This window comes from Octopus sinensis, linkage group LG11 (genome assembly GCF_006345805.1).
Source record: "Octopus sinensis linkage group LG11, ASM634580v1, whole genome shotgun sequence".
In the NCBI taxonomy this organism is placed as follows: domain Eukaryota; kingdom Metazoa; phylum Mollusca; class Cephalopoda; order Octopoda; family Octopodidae; genus Octopus; species Octopus sinensis.
The window spans coordinates 37,584,101-37,609,242 of NC_043007.1; the positions used below are offsets into that span (position 1 = coordinate 37,584,101).

Genomic DNA, 25,142 nt, shown 5'->3' on the forward strand with positions numbered 1-25,142 from the left:
ATGATAAAAAAAAAACAAGGAAGCAAAAAAAATTTGAAAATGTACAGAATGAAAGAGAGACAGGGTGAGAGAAAGATAAAAGAGACTGGGGGAGAAGGAAGAGTGACAGAACTGTGAAGTCAACATATATGAACAAATATCTTTTCTTCCTTCATGCCCACCACTCGCCAAAATGTACACACCCAGATAAAAACCATGCCTATATACACACACACACACACACACACACACAAACAAAAATCCATACATAAATAGCCACCCTTACATGAATGCATTCAAACAAATGCAGTAGCCTATCCACGCATATGCAGTTATGCACTTATCATGTGCACTCAATGCACATGTCCTACTTTTGGAAAACGACCCACACAACAGATTTAACACGACAAAGTGCACCAAGAAAGTTGAGAAAGAAATAATACACAGAAAACAAAGAAAAGTACACAACACAGGGGAGTTAACTTCACTGTCCACTTCATGTACTCGAGTACCGATCAGGCTAGCTGTCCGTGTGTCCAGTATGTTTTATTTATTTATTTTTTTTTCAAACAGTCCCAGCTTGTGTATCCAAATTTCTTTTTTAAATCTGTACCGCCCACCCGACCCGCAAATATATATTTATATATCCGTGTGTGCATGTTTATACACACACACACACACATACACACACACACACACACACACACATACATACACACACACACACGCATATATAAACACACACACACATACATATGCACATGTATATATACATATATATGCACATATATAATATATATACCTGCACCAACAGCACCTTTTTTTTCCTTTTCTCTCTTTTTTTTAATTATTTTATGGAGAAACCAGTAGAGGAAGAGAGACAACCTCCCTGTCACCTCAATTCAGTTAACTTGACCCTAACCTCCCAACCCGCCATGAAATAAAAAAAAACACAAAAAATTGTCAGATCAAAACATATGCTTCAGATTTTGGGGAGACAGATTTTGTACCTTTCATTTTCTCCCTCTCAATCTTTCTTTCTCTTTCTACCTCTCATACTCTTACTCATTCATATTCCATGTTGCTTTCTTTCACTCTCTCTCTCTCTCGCTCTTTCTCTCTCAAGTGACAGCAGTCGGCATCTGCCTTTCCATTGCCCCTGACAACAACAAGTCGTTGGCAGATGCAAACCCTTGTTGTTTGGTGCGAACCCAATGGCTACTGGAGACAGCAATAACAGCTAGACTCTTTGTCATCTCTGCCAGCATCCAATGCAGTACAGTAGTGACAGTGGCTGCGTCCATCGTCGTCGCCAGCACCCGAAGGGCACGAACTATGCAGGGACTCCCGGCTACACACACACATGCGGTTGGCACCAGAATGCACCGTTCGGAAAAGCTGCTGACACCGGTTGACATAGTCCTCATACTGGCGGTCAAGCTTGGTGGCAGCTGCAATCTGCTCAATGCGAGCAGGTACTTCAAGAGCCTTGGCACAATCCAGAGAGCAGGCCCAGTGTTGGAATGGGACACAACTGTTACCCAGATAGGGGTTTTTGAAAGTGATAACTTTGTAACCTGAAAAAGAATACAAAGAAATTTGTTAATTAAGAATTGACATTTTATATCTAAAAAAAGAAAAAGAAATCAGTAAACTCATCAGATGACAAATGAAAAAACCCTCAATGGGCAAGAAATAGCAGGCAAATCTCCCTCTATTCACACCCTCCTCTCTAATATACTATTAAATTTCTTATATCACAGTTGGAAAGATTTTGAATGTATAACACCTCCTACTTTCTAAACCACTATTTCTCATCCCACCCCACCCAACCCTACCATACTGATATTTACCATCAACCCCACCTTCACCCTTGTCCCATTTACTACATTCACCTCTCCACCCATCTCTAATCATCTGTCATTTTCCTCTCACACTGTAATGAGCTTATCTCAATTCTTTGCTCATATTCTCTCTCATATACACATCCTTGTATCTTAGATCACTTCATCATCACCACATTTGTCTTCTTCCCAGCTACTTCTCCCCCTGCACCCTTATATGATACAGGGCAGCCAGGAGCCTGCACCAGGCTCCAGTCTGATCTGGCAGTGTTTCTACAGCTGGATGCCCTCCCTAACGCCAACCACTCCGTGAGTGTAGTGGGTGCTTTTTATGTGACACCGGCACCAGTGCCAGGCGAGGCTGGCAATGGCCACGATCCGTTGGTGCTTTTTACGTGCCACTGGCACAGGTATCACAACTACAATTTCCATTTGATTTTTTGATGTTGATGTACTTGACTCAATAGGTCTCCTCAAGTACAGGGTCTCAAACAAATGCCAAAAAACATTTTGTTTGATACCTTAACAACTGTCACTTTTCCACCTACATCAAATGTAACATATCATAACTACATTCAATGTTCTCTCTCAGCTGAATGGGTGTAAAGTCATTCATCTTTCTACTGGTGCAATGCACATCAAAATATTGCTACTCATTTTAATTTATAAACATGTGCTCAACAAACTATGCATGAGTTTAAATGCCATGCGTTAGCTTTGAATTTAAAATATTTTTGCTTGAAGCATACAAACATTATGGTCAGTGGTTGGGGAAAATTAGAAGGAACATTGGTTACATTATGCGCAATATTTGATTTCTCAAAGAAATGTAGATTGTGATATTCTTTTCCCATGTATACATGTAATGTAAAAGGAGGATAAGAATAAGATAATTTAATAGATATGTTGTCCAATTGTCCACAAAATATATTTTGTTGTATTTCTGGGCAAATACTTTAATTTTTGTTGCTTCAGTCCACCAAACAGTCATAAATAGATACTAAAAGAAAATCATCAAGAAATATTTCCTTTCATACAAAAGCAGCTTATCTGCTTTATACTATTGAACTGGAACTAAGCATTGGTCCTTCTCATAAATTTTTAAGAAGTCAGACACTGAGTAAAAAAGTGTTCCATGCTAACAGTGAAAATATTTAATGCATAGGAAGATCAAGAAAGATATGGAGAAGAAGCAGTGAAGTCAAGTGTGAGCAAGCTGGCCATCTGAAACAACTTCTACGCATAACCTATGTAATTGTATCACCATTTGCTTCACATGATACCATATTTCCCAGCATACAAGTTGATATAGTACATAGAGTAAACATATAGTGTAAGCATTCAAACATTATCACTATCTTTCCACATCTTGCTGCATTTCACTTGGAATTTTTGGTCCTCCAGAGCTGTTCTAGTGTTTATACCAACTACTTTTGGGTGTGTATTTTGGCCTGAAAAATTCAACCAGTGTGCCAGAAAATATAGTAACTGGATTTTCAGATGAATCTGAACACTGAATAAGTGCCATCCATTGTGTTCTGTTGGTAACCAAATTAAGCCCAATATAAACCCACTCTACATTAAATCAGCCTTGATGAGCTGCTCCACGACACATCTATCAATCCACATAGATGTCAGATGAGTGGCAGCACAAATAACATGATTATGAAGAAAACATTTTCTTAAGTTCACTAAGCTGTGGCATTGAACCCAGGAACCCAGGCCTGTACCAATATTGATAACAATGATTATTAATGCTAGCTGAGGTGGAACGAAATTAAGTGAAATGAGCTCAAATGGAAATTAAAAATGGGTTGCCAACACAATTTAACAGGAACTCCTTTCACTATTCACAATAATGGGATCTTTTCCCTTTGGGTTTTAGGATTACATTCTACCAGTATACAAAGTTTGAAAGTGTTTAGTTACAAAAAATTTTCTAAATCTGCCAGTCAAAAGGTAAAGATCCCAATAATGTATTATAATGCAAGTACCTCCAGAAGCCAAAGATTCTTTTCTGCTTTTTAAGATGCAGGCATTAATAAGAAACTGTCTTAAAACATGGCCACACTGGAACTTGTCTCAGAGCCCTACAGGTCAAAGGGTAAATGTTTATCTTCACATGCTGTGGTTGTATACATAGAGGTTCCAGTGCATTCTTTTGCCTGGGAGTCTATAATGCTGTAAAAATGGCCCTGACAACATTCCCAATATATGTGGTGTCTATTATCTGTCATTTCTGTAAAGTGAAATACAGAACTAAGTACACAAGCAAAAAGTTTGCAGTGTAATTTAAGTCAAACCCCATGAACAGGAGGACCTTTTATTATATCCGTATATCTTCTGTTTTGCACAATCAACTGCATGGAAAAAAACAATTTTAAAATTGTAACATTTTTAACGAAAATACCAACCTGCCTGAGATTAACCCTAGTTCTATGATGTAAAACCCATCCTTTTAAAGTGTTCATATTTAAATTAGAAACCTCCATCAGTAACTTCATGTATGACCTTTCTGTTAAGTTATGTGCAAAACACCACTTTAATATATCAAAAACCAAACCACTGAGGGAGCATCAATGTGGTCACTCAACCTGCTGGAAATAGCAACCAAAACTCCCTCGAATCATATCCTACCATTTTTAAAAAGAAAAAGATACGTAAGATATTGTAGTACTTATGTGGATACCCATAAAAAGACAGGCTGGTCATAGCTGGAATGCCTTTTATCATAGGTCTGCTCAATCAGGATTGAATTAGGACTGAACAAAACTAACAACAACAATCAATAAATAAAAGTTATTCGCCTAAATCTCTATAAATTTTGGATTATTTTCCAAAATTAAAATATAGTCAGCATGATTCACGAGAAATAATGACATGAAAAGGTTAACAACAAAAAGAGAGGAAACTTACCAGGTAGATGTCGGAGAAGAGCCTGCTTGCAATAGTGACACAAGTAAAATTTATAATAGAGCTCTGAAATATAGTCCTTTAGTATGTCAGCAATACAGCTGTTGTTATAAAAGTCTATCTTTTGTCCAATCACAGACTTTGCAGCCCAGAACTGAAGACTGGCTGGCACCTTAGACATGGCAACGCCAAACCCTCCAGCTGGGATAATCCGATAGTTCACGTCGGTGTGGTACCACATAAATGTGGCTTTGAAGTAGTTGTGGTTACCGTGACGGTACACAGTCTCGATGGAGGGCATGGTAAGCAAGAATCCAGGGAGAGCATCCAGTAAGTTGTTGTCCAGCAGGATTGTTTTCAGCTTGGTGCAGAAGGTTAGCGTGTATGGAATTGCACTGACTTGCAGCTTGTTGTTGGTCAATGCCAGATATTCCAGCTGCTTCATTCGACCAATGTCTGCAGGTAGATGGTCCAAGCTGTTGTATTTCAATGACAAGTGTGTCACATTTGCACACTTAAAGATCTGAAATGATTTTTAAAATATTACATTTATTAGTGGATTTTCTTGCTAATTATTGACTATTTTAATTTTAAAACAAAAACCCAAACAAAAGAAATCAAATATTGTTCGATATATAAAGATGAGAAAATAGAAGAAATAATAGAACACAAGATGAAAATATTGTAATTACTTTCCTTAGGATTCTGTGCTCGAATACAATTAAGTTTAACTTTGCGCTTTATCCCTTTTCTATCAATAAAATAAGGGAGTGAAGTATTAAAGCCAAAGTGTTGACTAATATACCTTTTATTGCAATGTGTGGCTGTATACAAATGAGCAGGTTTAGTAGACAGAAACTGAAAGAAGCCCATCATGTGTGTGTGCCTGCACTTGTCACCTAGTCTTCGCATCATGAGATAGTCATGATGTCATTGTTATATAAGTGGAGTGCCTCATTTCCAGTCTTCCACAAACACATGACCAGCCATGGAGAATTATTACCTTGCTTGGAAACAGGTGCGGATTAGCTACAAAAGGATACCTCTTCATAGAAAATCTGCCCCAATGAACTCTGTCTGACCCATGCAAGCATGAAAAAGTGGACATTAAAATGATGATGATTAATCGTGTGTGTGTGTGTGTGTGCGCACTGTATGTACATGTATACACGAATTTGTGTGTGTGATTGTGTGTATTTGTGATATCATGAAAGTACATGAATATTCAACAGACCATAGGATTGGGTGTTTTATTCTACTTTTATCTCTGTTCTATTTGTGGAGGAAGATGCTATGCCCATAGTAAGTGCAGGCCCTCCAAGACCTATGAGAGTGATGCAGTTAGTGTTCCTCTCAAACAGATTAGGAGCTTATAGATTTCAACTTCAAGTGTCATATCTAGAGCAATTGTTCTTAACCTGTATAGCATTGCCCTCTTACTGGTATTGTAAGCTCACAAGGACAAAAAATGGTAATTTGATGCTACAAGAAAGTGGGGTTGAGTATTTAGAAAATTTATGATTTTTCTGCAAAATAAGGTATTTAAACGTTTATGTATTTCAGTTCTATATTTAAATTCTTGGGAAAATTTCAAACCCAGGTTCGAAATTTCCCCAAGACACCTGAAGAAGGCTGGAGGGTATATCAGCCAAAAGGTTGTGTTAACAACAAACAAGATGAGGACAAATATCTGTCGAATGTAAATAATGTTTATGTATTTGTTTTGCAAAATTCTTGATATGAAACTGTGTGATGAAACCATCCCCAAGCATAGCAAAATATCTAAACATATTTTAAATACTTACTTGAAAACATTTTGTCAGGGCTAGAATATCAATAAGACAGTTTTATGCTCTTCATTTGGTCTTGTGTAATATCCAGAATAGAGATTTGAGCCCAGAACAGCAAGATCAACAAATTACTCATCACTTATACTGTACCATCACATAGTACCAGCTAACATCTAGGCACACTGGACTTGCAGAAGTTATTGGTACAGCTTATGGACACAACAACATGCTGGGCCATCAAGTGTTGTTTGTCTCTGCCAGAGACACAAGGCAGTACTACAGATGTGATAAGACCTGTCAACCTTTCAAATAGTCATCCAACAATATATCATCTCTACCAGCTGCAGCACCCATGGTACCAGTTATGTGATCACAACATTCTGGGTCAATATCATTTTAATTTAGAAAACTGACTGAAGTATTGTACAAGCCATTTTTTAATTATAGCACAATTAAAAACCATTGTCTTCACTCTCCCAAAGCATGGTAGGTGTCTGGTAAAAATATTAATTTCTAGCATTATAAGATGGTCACACAGTTTGGTAAAAGTTTTCAGTTATATCGATCCTAGTATATGACTGATACTCTATTTTATCAAACCTGGGAGACTGAAAAAGTTGAGTTCAGTGAAATTTAAAGCCATAACTGTAAATACTGTAAGATATCTTGTCCAATGTTTCAGCAATTTTGTCAAATAACAGAAATTTATGAGAGTAACATCAATCAACTGTATTTTCTATATTTATAGTTAAAAATTAAAAGTGAAGGACAGGATAGTTTACAAGGTAAATAATGTTACTAATATCCAAAATCCAATGTCGCATATATTCAAGTTAAAAATTCTACTGGAGTCAATATTCATGAGAGAATAGATAAAGATACAAATAAACGAAAACACTATATACTGGGGCTAAGTAAATTGATTGCACTGTCTTTGATATTGTCAGGGAAATAAACTTAAGACTGCAGGAGGCAAAAGCCTCAGACCTTTGAGAACTTCTTTGCACCAACAATATTTAGTATGTTCAAAGGGTAATTTTTCCGTTTATAATCTGGAAAGTGAAACAACTGAACTAGGTGGACGTTGGTATAATAAAAAGGAAAAGAGATAATGTTAGGCAGTATATGATTTATACTGAGGAATAAAATGAAACTTGAAGAATATTTTTCTTTAAAACTGAAAGTTTATTTCAAAACTATGTATACATATAGAACAAATGGTTGACCTTACTATAAAACTAGCACCAATGACAATTGCAGACAACATCATTATCATTGATAAGTTAACTGAAAGGGGTTAAGTTGTATGGGATATTTGTATTATGATGATGAAGACTACAAGTACAATTAACTTTCTTGTATCATTCTGGTTAATTTATAATTCTGAAGTGTGCTGTAATGAACCAATGCATTTAATGAATTGTCTCATGTTCAGAGAGAAATGTTTGGAAACACTGTGTATGCAGGCATTAAAGTATAAGAAAATATTCTTTCTTCTTTGAGTTTCATCCTACAACATCACCTTGTAGAGCTCATGTATTGGTAGGCAGCTGTTGACTATAAACAATATGCTATGGACCAGGTTATGCAATTAACTCTTGTGTTTGTATAGATACAATACTTAATTGCATGTACACATAAGTTAAATGAATGTTACTACGGTTAATATATAGTTGGCATAGACAAAATACTTAACTGTATAAATATGTTCTGATATATAAACATTCAGTTTCAAAAGTAGCAATTTTTTCACATTCATATTACTGCCGAGTTTCTGGCAAATGATGATTTGTCAAGTTTAGTGGTTTCATTTTTCAGATCATAAAACGAAGACCACCGTTCAAAGATTAAAAAAAAAAAAAAAAGGAATACACGTTGATTAACAGGCTTATACAGCAGCGATGTAAAGTAGACATGTTCTGCCAAAATCTGCTCCAAAAACAACTAACATGTCATACTAGAAATTTCTATCGTTTCATGAGCAAGAGTTAGCCAAATCAAAAGACTAAAACAGCAACTCATATTCCATCAAGACACTAGAGAAGACTGAGCTCTCAATGGCCTTAACAAGTTGCTTAGCACAAGGTTAGCCCCCACCGAGAAGACCTACGATCCAAAATGCCGTCATGTTTAATCTCGTCTCTATTCAGGCATTGTATACTCCAGACTATATTATACGATGTATTCTTGTTTATTTATTTATTTTTACTTTTTCTTTCAAAACGAATCTTTGGAGTTACAACAGTAAAACTGACATGTATTGCGTTGGTTTGCTGCTTTGGGTGTAACTCAACAGGGACTGGCTCTGACAGGCCGACATACTATAATAGAGACACTGATAAAAAAAAAAAAGTCCTCAATATGGATCAATGATCAAAATGGCATACAGAAAGTTTCTAACCATCACCGCCATCACTATAGTTTATTTTCATTATAAAAGTGTACTTTAGATACCAGAAAGGTTTATAAATTAACAAGATCGTGGACCCTATTATAAATGGGTTGGTAGATTTATTTGCCGATACATATGCTCTATCATTAATACGCCTCCACCTATCAGCTGTATACGTACATCACGTCCTTCCTCCGTTTCACCCACTCACCTGTGTGTCTTATGATGCAACATAACCGGGAGTAAGAGAGGGGGAAGGGGAGAGAAACAGACAAACAGACAGACACACGTGAGGCCGGACAGACAGTGATTAGAAAGGGGGCGGGAGTTTGTTTAGCCTGTCTTGAAATAGTCAAACCTAGCCTAAATAACGGACATGGAACCCAACAAGCAAAGGGATAAAAGGCTTTCAGATCAGAAACCCCACTTTTACCCAGACAGTTGGTCGTGCTCGCCCCGAACATAAACAAGTAAAAACTGTCACGAGACACGAGTCTAAGAAAAGGTAACTAGAAAGTAGAATAACAGAATGAGTGATTACCTCCCTTGGTAGCCGGTTGTCGTCGCCGTATTTGAATATGCTATCCAAATGAAATTCTGTAAACTGGTAATAGTTCAGATACAATGATAGCAAAGTTTCTGGAAATAAAAGCATAATAATTATTTTTTTTCCATCTCTTATATATATATATATATATATATATATATATATATATATATATATTATATTAAATTAGAGATAAAACCACTATTAGGCAAATCATACAATGAAAAACTTAAGCCAATACATAAGATTAATTAATTTATATTATTTTAAATATATATCAAAATTATTATATATATATATATATATATATATATATATATATATAGTTTATTTTCACATATAACATAAAGATGTACACCTTTTAAAACATTGTCATTTTAAAAGATTTTGCTGGCAACTTTTTAAATTAACATAAACATTTATTTACATGGAGAACTTTTATTAACAAGTCAGTTTAGTAAAGAAATCGAAGAGGACATGACGAAATAAGGCCTTTAATTGTTTTCAATAGAAAAATAACATAACTTAGAAAATACAACTTTATTTAAGGGAAAAAAATGGTAGAAGCTAGAAAGAAACAGGATTATTTTTAGAAGAGATAAATGGTAGAATGTGACATACTTCTCCCAGAGCATGAATGAACACTACTGAAACTTCAAGTGGAACTAACTAGGTATTAAACTAAAATCCTACAGAATGCTTGTTCAAACCAAATTTCTTGGTCAAATTTCTAGAATATTCAGATGCTGAGTAGCTGAATTCCAAACCTTAACGATCTGAAAACAATATAGGCCTCAACAGTTTTAATCAATGTTTTATTCAACTTATAAATGAAATAACAGAATCAGTTACCCAACTTTTCATAATTAGAAGGATCTGTCAGTAAAAGTTTGAGCATGGACAAAACATTGGAAGAATGATTGAGTACAAGTTACCATCTTTACACCAGCAGGCTTTTTTTTTCCTTTTTCCCTCTATTTGATAAGTTTGGAAGAAAGGACAGTACCGATGACATTTGCAGGCCTTCTGAGAACAGTGAGGTTTATACCTTTCATGTTCCATTCAAACAATTGCAGGTCATCAGCTCCAGAAAAGATATGAGAACAGAGAAGATTCCAGAGGGATGAAATTCTGGGAAGGAAGGACTGAGAATGGTAGTTAGTGCAGGGCCTTGGGAAGGGTGACAAAGGTGACAAGAGGTAGAGAGATGAACAGGCCAGGAGTACCTGAGTAGCCAGCACAGTAGTGGGCCACAGGCTGGACCATGTTCCTTAACCCTTTAGTGTTCGCATTATTCTGCCAAAATTAATCCTTTTTTATCCACATTGCCTTGAACTAATTAGGCATTATCTTGTAGCTATGAGATTTTGATGGGGTAGCTGTTAATTTTTAAAACGATATTGTAGGGCTGGTGTGAGAGACCAGATCTGGTCAATTTGAACATAAAACAGGTAGAATACTTTTGGCCGGATATGGCCAGTTTAAATGCTAAAGGGTTAATGATTGAATACGCATCAGCTAAGTCACTCAGTTGAGATGTAATCTAAGATGTATCAGTGCTTCGCTATGGTTTACTCTTTGGGAACTAAAACACTGCTTCATCATCATCATCATCTATTAAAATCATTCATAATTCTTGGATAGAGAGAAAGCCAGATATCCATAAGATAAAGTGCGTAAATCAACTAAATTAATTTCTGATATATGACTGATAATTATTCTATCGATTCTTGAAATGATGAATGGGTGATTATTGGAATCAATGAAATAGAATACTAGACAAGTATTTGTGTTGAATTAATTCAGTTTCCTCCCACAAATGTGATGACCTTACGATAATGTTAAAAATCATTATTACTGTTACAAACAAGGGGGAAAGCTGACAGAATCATTACTACACTGGACAAAATGCTTGGCAGCATTTTGTCTAGCTTTACATTCTGAGTTCAAATGTCGCCAAGGTCAATTTTACTTTCCATCCTTTTGTGGTCCATAACATAAGTACCAGTTGAGTACTAGAATTTATGTAATCGACTAGCTCCCTCCTACAAAATTACAGGCTTTATGCCAATTGTAGAAAGGATTATTACTGTTACAAACTGAAAAAAAAAGTCCAGTTAAGACCAGATTATGATCAACTATAATGGAAGCAGCTTTTGTTGTTGATGCCTTAGGTAAATGATATATAATTATATTTTTGCTCACCCTGTAAAACTGAAGATAGTTACACTATCTTATAAACTCTACCATACTTTACGGTATTTCCTAATAATGATTTCTGATTGAGGTATGAAGCCAGCAGTTTTCGAGGGCTTCATATTTTACTTTATTGACTACAAAATGATGAAAGGCAAAAATCAACCTCGGCAGAATTTGAACCCAGAACATTAAGCAGGAAGAATTGCTGCTATGCATTTTGTCCAGTGTGCTAATGATTCTGCCAACTCACTGCCTTTAATGGTTTCAGATTTTGCTACAAGGCCAGCAATTTTAAGGGATGGGGTAAGTTGATTACATTGACCCCAAGTGTCCAAATGGTATTTATTTTATCAACACTTAAAGGATGAAAGGCAAAGTCCACCTCAGCAGAATTTGAACCCAGAACATATAGAACCAGAAGATATTCTGGTAAGCACTTTGTCAAACTTGTTTATGATTCTACCAGTTTGCTGCCTCAATAATAATAAATATTATTATTATTATTACTATTATTATTTAAGGCAGCGAGCTGGCAAAATTGTTAGCACGCTGAATGAAATGCTTAGCGGTATTTCGCCCATCGCTATGTTCCGAGTTCAAATTCCTCCCAGGTCGACTTTGCTTTTCATCCTTTTAGGGTTGATAAATTAAGTACCAGTGAAACACTGGGGTCAATGTGATCGACTAATTCACTCCCACCAAATTTCAGGCTTTGTGTTTGAAAGGATAATTATTATTATTATTATTATTTGAGGATGATCTCTGGCTTAACATCCATGCAGGAGGTGCAAAAGATTGTCTTAACTGGTATGTCACATATATTGAGAAGAGCTTTGTCGCTGTGAATTTTCTTTCCTTTGTCCCTTATTTTCTTTGTTTTCTTTTTCTCCATCTTTCTTCCCATTTTCTCCTATCACATGACAATCTAGTGTGTTTATTTTCATTGCCTACCAGTGTATAGAGTGAGTTTCTTTACCCTAGATGTTGGGAAGACACAGGACAAAAAATGGAAACAAAATTGAAAGAATATTATAATAACAATGGTTTCAAATTTTGCCACAAGGGCAGCAATTTGGGGGGAGGGGATAAGTCGATTACATTGACCCCAGTGTTCAACTGGTACTTATTTTATCAACCCCTAAAGGATGAAAGGTAAAGTCAACCTTGGCGGAATTTGAACTCAGACATAGTGATAGGCAAAATACCGCTAAGCATTTCGTCCAGCACACCAACAATTCTGTCAGCTTACCACTTTCTACTAAAGGCACAAGGCCATCAATTTTAAGAGAGGGAATAGGTCAATTTCATCAACTTCAGCACTTGAATGATGCTTATTTTATCAACCTCAAAACAATGAAAAGCAAAATAAACTTCAGTGGAATTTAAACTCAGAACATAAAGTGCCAGAAGAAATACTGTTAACCATTTTGTCCAATGCACTAACGATTCTACCAGCTCACCACCATCTCAATAATAATTAGAATAATAACAATATGTCTTAGCTGGATGCAAAGTTTCAGATTTATTTTTACTAAGCCCAATGTTAGCTTACATTGACATAATATCACAAATTTGAAGAAAAGATGTTGAAACAATTGAATCACCCCAGCATTACACTGGTACCTTTTTGGTGCTACTTTAGTGTGCGGTCTACCACAGTATTCTGTCTATGCTGTGAAATTACTTTTAGTGTCCGGTCTACCTTTTCTTACCCTCTTAACCTGAGTTAATTTTAACCATTACAAAGCTGTTAAAGGATTTCTATAGATACATAGATTTGTTTGCGGCATTCCTAAATGATGTACAAAGCGTGTATTGTTAATTAAGATTTAAGTGTAAGTTATTAATAAATCATTATTCAACATTATTCAATTTGTTTTTATCATCCTGTGGTATAAAGTTCTTATAGTGGAGGTACATCGCATGCTAAAGTATAAAATGGGTAAGAAAAGGGAGACCACATGCTACACGTAATTTTACAGCGTAGACAGGATACTGTGGTAGACCACACACTAAAGTAGGATACTGCAGTAGACCACACGCTAAAGTAGCACCCTTTTTTTTTATTAACACAGGAGGAAGGGTATAATTGTAAAGTTGATTCAACAGGATTTGAACACAGAATGTAAAGAGATGCAACTAAATAGTTCAAGACATTTTAATCCAATACTATGTCACTTTGCACCAATCTGCTGTCATCGTCATCATCAAAACAACAAGCCAGCAGAGTCATTACTATGTCAAACAAGACGCTTAGCAGCATTTCTTCTGCTTTTACAATAATAATAAGTACTAGTTGAGTACTGGGATCAATGTAACTGAGTTTCACCTCCCCACTGTATATTACTAGCGTTGTGCCAAAATTTGAAACCATTATTATTCTGCAGAGGTCAGCTTTGCTTTTCATCCTTTTGACATTGATAAATTAAGTACCAGTTGAGCACTGGATTCCTGGATTGGTACATTTTTTTTATTGACCCTGAAAGGATGAAAGGCAAATTTGACCTTGGTAGGATTTGAACTCAGAGCACCTGAGAATCAGAACAAATGCTGCACAGCATTTTATCCAGTGCTCTAACAATTCTACAAATTCACAGCTGTTGCAACTCATGCACATGCAACTTAACTCAAGGCACTTCAATTACCAGTCATAACCTTTTTACCATAGGCAAGAACTACAAGGATTGATAAGGAGCAAATGGAAGTAAAACTGAAAAGCTGTGACATTTAAGAGACTTTTCCATATGAAACATTTGCTACACTAGTAAAATAACTTCAACCAAATACCTAGAACTGACCCTAAGGACAAAAATGCTATTCCTACAAAAAACAAAAAGAGCAGTGGGGAAAAATAAGGTGTTTAAAATACTACAGAAATAATTAAGGTAAAAAACAAAAAGAAATACTGACCACCTGTTTTCTTGTAACACCCTCTCTTTTCTTTTTGCGCTTCTTCTCTGATGAGGTGCATAAGGTAGCGTTGCCTCTTATGGAGGGTAACCGAGAGGTACCAAAGTCCTTGTGGCAACCCCTGCAGAAGGAAATGGAAAGAAAATGAAAAAATGTTATTAAATTGATTAATAAAATCATAAGGCATAGTTTTATGTCAAAATTTTTACTCTCCTTGCATCCTTCCCTTTGAAAGCCTGTTGTGTTCAGTTTGTTCACATGGTTACACAGATTAGACAAGCCTACAATTTGACATTCTTTCATATGTTTTGCTCATGTATACTATATCCTAATTATATATAAACAGAAGTTTTTTTTTCTTTTTTTGAAGGTCAGATATCCATACTATTATGACTGATATTACGACTAAATAAATGAACAAAGGCTTATTATTCATCAAAACACAATTATAGGATAATATATATATATATATATATATATATATATATATATATATATATATATTCTATAATTACAAACATAATTATAATTAGGGGTCAGCTAATTGCTTCACCACATACCGAATTTAGAAATAGGAGAAATAGTAGAAAAGGAATTTTTTAACTCCTATTTCTTAATTCGGTATGTGATGAAGCAATTAGCTGAGACCCCTAATTATAATTATGTTTATAATTATAGAATATTGGTGCAATTTTACCTAAAAAGGTTATTTTAACGTACCGATCTACTTGGTAAAATTATTAATTGATTAATTAATTAATTTTACCCTTTTATTGTTGATATATATATATATATCTTTTGGATGAAAAGTAAAGGGTAACACACAAATTTGAGACACCAGGTTAACTGGTATGACAGAAATGGTAAAAGTGAAGAGGATGTGATAATTATGAAGAAGTGATCTATATTTTTATGCTAGTATGTGTTTAGGTACATGTATATTTCTCTTTCTCTCTCTCTCTCTCTGTCTCTGTGTGTGTGTGTGTGTGTGTGTGTGTGTGCGTGTGCGTGTGCGTGTGTGTGTTAAGCAAAGGGTTATGAATGTACAGAGCAGAATGATTTGTCCTGTTTTTTTTTTGCACTGAGTTTGCATCCTGCCAAGGTCAACTTTGTCTTTCATCTCTTTGAAATGGAGCAAAAAAAAACAATCCAGTAGTGGAGTCAATTCATCTCTCTCTCTCTGTAATAGTGATGATGATGAGGAGGAGGAGGAGGAAATTGGCTGTATTTAAATCTGGAGAGGAACAGGCTTCACTAGGTTTAAATGCCCAAAACATGTATGAGACAATGGTATATATACAATGATTGCACCAAGAGCTGGGAGCTCAAGGATTGAAGTAAGGGAGATTGTATTTTCTACGATAACGTAAACCACAGTGAACTCGGAAAAACACCACAACCACCAACAGCATACATGCCACATGGCCAAACATTACGTACAGCAACATGCACAACATGGCTCTATATCGGAAAGAAATTTTGTCAGACATGTCAGTGTGGTTAAGGAGCTCATTTTGCAATCACATGGTTTCACATTCAGTCCCGCTGGGGAGCACTTTGGGCAATTGTGTTCTACTAAAGCCCCAAGCCAACAAATGCCTTGTGAGAGAATACAGTCGACCTAAACTGTGTGGGAACCCATCATGTGTGTGCGCGTGCATGTGTGTGTATCCTTGTGCTTGTGTTTGTCCCCTCCACCTCACTGCTTGATAACTGGGGTTGATTTGTTCAACTAAAGCCTTCAAGGCACTACTAGACACAGCAGCACAACTACACACATAAGATCCTCTCATGTCTACATCATATGACTCAAAATCCACTCATTATTACTGTCAAACTCCTCTGTGATATCAAATATTTTGTGTTCACTGAATGAAAGTAACTTTTGTGAACAGAATGTGAACCACTAGCAACCACCACATGGCTTTTTAGCATTTAAATCCAAAAATACACCATTCTAGAGACATGAAAATCATGGAAATTCTGCAAGTATCTCTAGTGATATGTTGGCACATTAACATTCAATAATCAGCCAATAGGAGAATGCCTTACACTGAGTTACAGCAAAAATGACCAAAATGTCACCCTGCCTGTGTACTATTGGCAACCAAAACATCATTTTCCCTGCAAAAAGGTTAACAGTTTCTATATAGACATTAACCAGCAACAAACAACTTCCTCAAATTACACCCTTCCATTGTAAATAAAGCATAAATTGGACCACGTATTTCCTGATATTCAAAATAACTGCATCTTCATGGCAAGAATATCTTTAATCAAAGGTCTACTTGATCAAGGTTGGCTTGGGACTAAACAATAACTAAATTAACAGGGACTAATAGATAGACGGTTATAAAAGTAATGTTGGGATATCACTAATTTACCACTCAGGTAAGTGTGACTATAAAAGTGCTGTGGTACCCCTAGCATGGTAGGTGTAGCTATAACAGGGAAAGAGGAGCTATAAAAAATGCTGGAGTAGTGTCAACATGGTAAGTGGGAGCTATGAGGACAGAAAATGGGCTCAGAGTGACAAAAACAAAGATGGAATGATGATGTCAAGAAGTGGCAGAGTGTACGACTAGTACAAGATCATGGTGTGTGGCAAGGAATGGTGGTAGTATCTAAGATCCTTAACCATAAGAATGTGCATATTTACTTATTCATTCAATGCAACCTTACTCCAGACAACCCAACCACAATGGGCATCATTTAGTAACATCCACACTTATTTTGGTTGCTCTAAGTTCCAAGTTCAAATCACACAAGAGTTAGCTTTGCATTTCACCCTCCTCCAGTTATAAGTACTAATATTATACTGGTGCCAATTCAATCAACTCTTTTCTGTCTCCCTGTAAAAACTGACATTATTCATAATCAAAAAATAACAGGCCCTTTTTGAAAGCTGAGAACCAGCAAGTTGCTTGCATTTTAACTCGATGTATCACTGAATCTTATTTTGCCAACAAAGCCAACACCCAAATGGGATTCCAACAGAAGAACCATGAGATTCCAACAGAAAAAGAACCATAAAACACCAAAATAGATGCTATAAAATAACTGTTTCCACCAAACCCCACAACTTTTCTATTACTAATAATAATGCTTTAAAATAGAATTTCCTTAGTCACTGAAACTGCTCAAAATAGCAACCAAATGCTCCTCCATAAACTGCCATTCATCTTTAAAATACAAGACTGTAAGGCAATAAGAGAATTGGTGTAACCAAGTCAATAATGTTGTGACTAAAGTTCCCTAAAATGTTCTGTAAGTCAATTGAAAATTTATTACTATCCCCAGTAAGTTGAGCAACCCTATAGAACAATGGCTCTCAACCGGGGTCCATATGGCCCCAGGGAGGAGGTGGGGGACATCAGATTTTGTTGTTAAAATTTATCTGCAATTAACTGGTTATACTTCTGCAGTATACAATATTTTAACAATTTTTTTTATATAATTCCTAATAATATTTAATTATAAAAATATAATAGAACTTTTTAAACATTGAATGGTTAGCAGAGCCCATCCAAGTAAAATAGGAATCAATGGGGTCCATAGGTAAAATGTAGTTGAGAAACACTGCTATAGAGTCTTCATGTTACAGAGTGTATCTCAGGTAAGCCAATCTGGTGGCACTCACACATCTGCATGTTACAACTAACAGCAGTGAACTGTACCATCACATGGTATCAACTATAGGTAAGCTGACCCATTATAATTGTCTGCTATTGTTGCTGTTTAGAGCCAGTTTAGCCCCAATCCAGCAGACTTCTGATCAAATGCATTCCAACCATGACCACCCTATCTTTTATTAAATGACTACACAGCCAGTGCCATCTTAAAGCATGGACACAGTAGGCTGTTGCTTGGGGACCTCATAGCCCCTATGCTGTGGTTTCTACCATTATATATAGTTACTAATGGTTAAAATGGCCTATAGTACAACATTATCTAATGTGTCATTTTCCAAGATTGTAGGGTATATCATCATCATCATCCTTTAAAGTTCGTTTTCCATGCTAGCATGGATTGAACCATTTGACCAAAGTTGGCAGGCAGGAGAGCCGCAACAGGTTCCAGTTTGTGTTGGTATAATTTCTATGGCTGGATGCCCTTCCTATTTCCAACCAATCTACAGTGCGTGCTGGATGCCCTTCTTAATGCCAACCATTCTACAGTGTGAGCTGAATGCTTTTAATGTAGCAGTGGCTTAATAGCGCAGGAGAAGTATAATTTAAGAAATTTGGCAGCTATTTCTAGTACAGTGAATAACTACATAGAAGCTCTCACATCGGTTTATTTGGTTAATAATAACCAGCTTGCAGACACTGTAGGTTTATTTGGAAATACAAACCTCAAACCCTTTGGAGATCAGCCATCAACAGCTGTAACTCTTCCACATGAAAAAACCAGGCCTTGAATATTGAAAACCTGACAAGACCACCCAAGAAACCGACAAACTATTTCCCTAGCGTACTTATTCCATAATAAGGTCGACTGACAGGTATGGTGAAAGTCAAGTATCTGTCAAGAGGCAAGCAGGTGTATTTCACAAAGTATATTTCTACTACACAGAACAACTATTAGGGATATTTAGAACAGGAGTTAGCCTCCTGAAAGCATTTCTATTTTATTAGGCAACAACATACTCCAATACATCACATAACACCATTACATACCTTCTAGAAAGAAAGAGGAAAAAATGAGAGCATTAAAAAAAAAAAATTTAAACCCAGCACACACTGTGTAATATATATATATATATATATATATATATATATATACATAAATATACTCATACACATATAAGGGTACTTGGAGTACATCTCCTTCTCTATGTATGTTTGGTTTAATGCATAACTGAAATCTATCAGCCTGTGTGTGTGTGTGGAGAGAGAAAGAAAGAGGGGATTTAAATATATCAAAACATCAACACACACACGTGCATGTACACACACATGCCTGATGAAAGGATGTACTGGTGTAAAAAAAATAAGACAAAAAATAAAAAATAAACAGAAATCTGTCAGCTGTTTTGTTTTTGGGGAGTTTTTTTTCTTTTTGAAACAAGATACGTTCTTTAAATAAAATAATAATATAAAAGAAATGATATCCTTCTACAGAAGGTGCCAGATTACAACTTTTTATTTATTTATTTATCGCTAAATATATTGGAGGCGTGTAAAAAAAAAATCTATGAGTCACCTGATAAGGGTTATTTATTATACTACAAAGTCATAGAAATATACAAGGGTTACTTCTTGTATGTTTTGTGCCATCAAAAATGAAAGCTGAAAATGATTTTTAACCCTTTTTTTTACCATATTTCAATTGAAACACACTGCCTTTGTTTCAATGAATTAGAAAAATAATGAAGAATTCAGTAAAATAATTTTGTCATTAAGCTGGTGTTTGATAGTGTGTGGCTTAGTGGTTAGGGTATCTGATTAGATATAAGGTCATGAGTTCAATCCCCAGCAGTGCATTGTGTCGTTGAGCAAGACACTTTATTTCCCGTTGCTCCAGTTCACTCAGCTAGCAAAAATGAGTTGTATCTGTATTTCAAAGGACCAGCCTTGGCACATTCTGTGTCACGCTGAATCTCCTGATAAACTATCTTAAAGCATACACATGTCTGTGGAGTGCTCAACCACTTGTATGTTAATTTCACAAGCGAACTGTTCCATTGATCAGATTAACTGCAAGCCTTGTTGTCATAACAGACAGAGTGTCAAGTTGGTGTTTGGGACATAAACTGGCATGCAATTTTGTGAGGAGTTTTTAGTTTAGACCACTTTAAAATGGGAAGTTTGTATTTTAGGACTAGGACATTTCTAATAAGGTTGGTATCAAAAGGGTTAATAAAAGTATCGACAAAACAAACTTTTCATATTTGATATAGACCTGCTTAGTATGATTCTCTTTTACTTGTTTCAGTCAGTTGACTGTGGCCATACTGGATCACTGCCTTTAGTCAAACAAATCGACCCCAGGACATTTTCTTTGTAAAGCCTAGTACTTATTCTATCGGTCTCTTATGCCAAACCGCTAAGTTATGGGGACGTAAACACACCAGTATCGGTTGTCAAGCGAGGTTGGGGGACGAACACAGACACACAAACATACATATATACAACGGGCTTCTTTCAGTTTCCGTCTACCAAATCCACTCACAAAGCTTTGGTCGACCCGAGGCTATAGTAGAAGACACTTGCCCAAGGTGCCACGCAGCGGGACTAAACCTGGAACCATGTGGTTCATAAGCAAGCTACTTACCAGACAGCCACTAAAGTTTTTATTCAAAATTCTTTGAAGGATAGATTCAAAGAAAATTAAACATGAGGAATAGTTTTATATAAATTGTTTTCATTTTCTATTGAGGTTAAAACAATGAAAACTTCTTTATTGAAGATTTCTCCAAGTATTATTTCATCAAATCACTGGTGAACCTTTACCATAAAAATGGAAATGATTCACACACATATATTGGTCTCAAATATATGTAATTTCAAGGGAGGGGGTAAATCAATAACAAGAACCCCAGTGCCCAAACTGGTACTTGTTTTATCAACCCTGAAAGGATGAAATACAAAGTTGGCTTCAGCAGAATTTAAAGTCAGAATGTAAAGTTGCATGAAATGTCGCTAAGTATTTTGCCTGGAGTGTAAACAATTCTGCTAGCTCATCCCCTACATTCACACATATATTAATTTCAAATTTTGGCAAAAAGCTAGCAATCTAGGGACACAAATTAAGTCAATTACATCGAGTCCAGGGCTTAGCTAGTACTTATTGTTTTGACCCAAAAAAGGATGAAAGGCAAAGTTGACCCTAGTAGAATTTGAACTCAGAATGTAAGGACAGGCAAAATGCTACTGAGCATTTTGCCAGGCGTGCTAATGATTTTGCCAGCTCAAAGAATTCACACATATGAAATTTACTTATCTTCATGACTTAGATCAAGAAATGTGGGGAAATAAAAAAAATCTGTGGAGTTTACTGCTAATAGTTTTATTACCTTGGTTCATATTACTACAGGTGTTAAACATTATTTATATTTTCAAAATAAACAATAAACAGAATAAAATTATGAAACTAAGAAAAACATGATTTCCTATGTAATTTGGTGAAAGCAGTGAGTACAGCTAGTTTGAACAAACAACAATAACGACAACAGCTTTACAACAGACCTTTCTAATGTGAAGCAGTTAAACAGCTGCATAAGTCTATATCTTCAATGTTTTGTTAGAGAGAATAAATAAATCCTGAGAACTTCTTGTCAATGTTGCAGAGAACTGGCAGTCACACCTTTTTACTGTGTTGTAAGGCAGCGAGCTGGCAGAAACATTAGCACGCCAGGCAAAATGCCTAGCAGTATTTCATCTGCCGCTACGTTCTGAGTTCAAATTCTGCTGAAGTCGACTTTGCCTTTTGGGGTCAATTAAATAAGTACCAGTTATGCACTGGGGTCGATGTAATCGGCTTAATACCTATGTCTGTCCTTGTTTGTCCTCTCTATGTTTAGCTCCTTGTGGGTAATAAAGAAATAGGTATTTCGTCTGCTGCTACATTCTGAGTTCAGTTCAAATTCCGCCGAGGACGACTTTGCCTTTCATCCTTTCAGGATCGATTAAATAAGTACCAGTTACGCACTGGGGTCGATATAATCGTCTTAATCCGTTTGTCTGTCCTTGTTTGGCCTCTGTGTTTAGCCCCTTGTGGGTAGTAAAGAAATAGGTATTTCGTTTGTCTGAGTTCAAATTCTGCTAAGGTCAACTTGGCCTTTCATCCTTTTGGGGTCAATAAATTAAGTATCAGTTGCATATTAGGGATGATCTAATTTACTGTCTCCCTCCTCAAAAATTTCAGGCTTAGTGCCTAGAGTAGAAAAGATTTTTACTGTGTTGTTATTAGAGTGGTGAGCAGGCAGAATTGTTAACACACAGAAAAGAAAATGCTTTGTGGCATTTCATCAAGAGTTCAAATGCTGCTGAGGGTGACTTTGCCTTTCATGCTTTCAGGGTCAATAAATTAAGTACCAGTTGAACAGTGAGGTTGATGCAAACAACTACCCCAACCTCAAAATTTCAGGCCTTGTGCCTATTGCTGAAAAGATTATTATTTTTATTCTTATAATTAAGGCAACAAGATGGCAGAATCATTAGAATGCCAGACAAAATGCATTGCAGAATTTCTTACAGTTTTATGTTCTCACTTCAAATTCAGCTAAGGTCAACTTTGCCTTTTGTCCTTTTGGAGTCAATAAAATAAGTACCAGTTGAACACTGGGGTCAATGTATCAACTATTCCTCTGCTACCAAATTTCTTGCCTTGTGCCAATAGTAGAAAGAATTATTATTATTATTACTATTAGTATTAGTATTATCATTATTAGTGCAGCAAGCTGCAGAATTCTTAGAATGTGAGACAAAATACTTAGCAGTATTTCTAACAGGATTTTTGCATTTTGAATTCAAACCCTGCTGAGGTCAGCTTTGCTTTTCATTCCTTCAGGAGTTGATAAAAATACTGGGATCAATATAAATGATTATCCCCCTCTCATTAAAATTGCTGGGCTTCTGCCTTTTGATTTTAAGTCCAGAATTAAATTTTGCTAAGGTCAACTTTACCTTTTATCCTTTCACGGGGTCAATAAAATATGTACCAGTTGTGCACTGAAGGTGATGTAAACAACTTGCCCCATCCCTTAAAATTTCAACCCTTGTGCCAAGGGTAAAAAAAAAACTTATTATTATTATTATTATTAAGGTAGCAAGCTGGCAGAATTTTAGCACATCAGACAAAAAGGCTTAGTGACATTTCTTCCAGCTTTATGTTCTGAGCTCAAACACTGCCAAAGTCAACGTTCACCTTTCATCCCTTTCAGGATCAGTAATATAAATGACAATTGAGCACAGGGGTTGACGTAATCAACTTGCCCCTTCCCACCATAAACTTTTCAGACCTTGTGCCTATAGTAGAAAAAAATTATTTTTCTTATTCTTCTTATTATTATTACTATTATTAGGCAGCGAGCTGGCAGAATTGTTAGCACACTGGGTGAAATGCTTAGTGGTATTTCGTTTGCCACTACATTCTGAATTCAAATTCCACTGAGGTTGACTTTGCCTTTCATCCTTTTGGGGTTGATAAGCTAAGAAAGTACCAGTGAAACACTGGGGTTGATGTACCTCACTAGTCCCCTTCCCCCAAATTTCAGGCCTTGTACCTTTAGTAGAAAGGATTATTATTATTATTATCATTATTATTATTATTGCTATTATTATATAGACAAACTGTAGAAAAAGTATCAATGGACATGCTTGGCATGAAACAAATTAGTAAAACCAATGCTAACATATTGAAACAAGCTAAAACATTTTATTCATTTAACTTTACAATAGAGGTGAGGAGAAAGAATCTTCATCTTAAAGATCAATTCTGGTCAAATAAAGCAAGGGAGATAACCCCAAAATTTTAATTAATTAAAAACAGAATGTTAACAAGAGCACTCAGAGAGTGCAAACCTCCGCTAAGGCAAAACCAACGACCTCTCAACGATTAGCTGGAGATGATTTTTAAAATGAGAATATCTGAAATAAACTCAACTGCTTTCACAAACAAGAATACTAAAAATGAACCTGACCACTCTCAAAAATAAAGTTTTAAAAAAATGGAAAAATAATCCAGAATCCTTGTCCAGTATGGCAAAATTTAATCAGTTCGTGCCAGTCACGAGCAAAACATCCCTGAAAGTTTCATCTGAAACCATCCATCGGTCCTTGAGATATCTTGTCCACAGACAAACAAACAAACATGACTAAAAACAATACCTCCACCGTCGCTAAGGCGGAGGTAATAAATTGTTGGATGTGAGAGTCTGATTTGGGACCACAAGGTTTTAGAGTCAGTACACAACACCAACTCCAACTTTGACTGAGTCATTAATTTAAAGTACCACTAATTTTGATTCCTACTTCCAAGGACATTAATTGTATATTTTATATATTAACAGAAAGCACATACAAAGCCAAAGTGAATCATATTATTTACTAAAGCAAAATACCACAGATTTGTAAGAAACCTTAGTTTAACCCAATAATGCCTAAATTGCTAATATGCAGCAAAAAACAAACAAATATATATATATAACTGTAAGTTTAAAAGCATAACCAATAAAGCTACAACAACCAGATGTTATAATTGCTTGCAAACAATAACAGCATTCTAACAAAGAATTGTGAAGCTTTCCATTTTGTCCTTTCTTTCTATAAGAGCATTATACTTGAAGCATGAAGAAATCATTAACAAAGGATTAATAATTAAAAGGGTTGTTATAGGACTCAGTTCAACCAGCTGCGAAGAATACACATCACATCTTCTGGGAAATCTACCAGCCTTAGACAGGTGTGTTCTCCACTCAGCTTAAGCATTTCCTGCATGTGTACCTGTATACCTGTAGCATTTATCAGAAGCTGAATCCATGGTTAAGACATGTAGATTCAAGTTGGTTCAGACTACCCACATCTAAATAGAAATTATTCATAAGACATGAGGAGCTTTTAAGG

At 35.8% G+C, this 25,142-nt stretch overlaps 1 protein-coding gene across 2 annotated transcripts in view; it reads right to left on the reverse strand.

Moving 5' to 3' along the window:
- Positions 1–769: 769 nt before the first annotated feature.
- Positions 770–25,142, reverse strand: part of LOC115217462 — a 50,092-nt gene continuing 25,719 nt past the window's right edge. Inside the window, exons 2-5 of one of the 2 annotated variants that reach the window (XM_036507359.1) lie at positions 14,578–14,695; positions 9,460–9,557; positions 4,740–5,259; positions 770–1,556 (exon numbers count right to left, since the gene is read on the reverse strand). In XM_036507359.1, the coding sequence (XP_036363252.1) occupies positions 1,198–1,556; positions 4,740–5,259; positions 9,460–9,557; positions 14,578–14,695 (1,095 nt within the window). In that variant the 3' untranslated portion in view covers positions 770–1,197. Of the gene's footprint in view, positions 1,557–4,739; positions 5,260–9,459; positions 9,558–14,574; positions 14,696–25,142 lie in introns of both variants that reach the window. The other variant, XM_029787168.2, reaches the window with a different exon arrangement.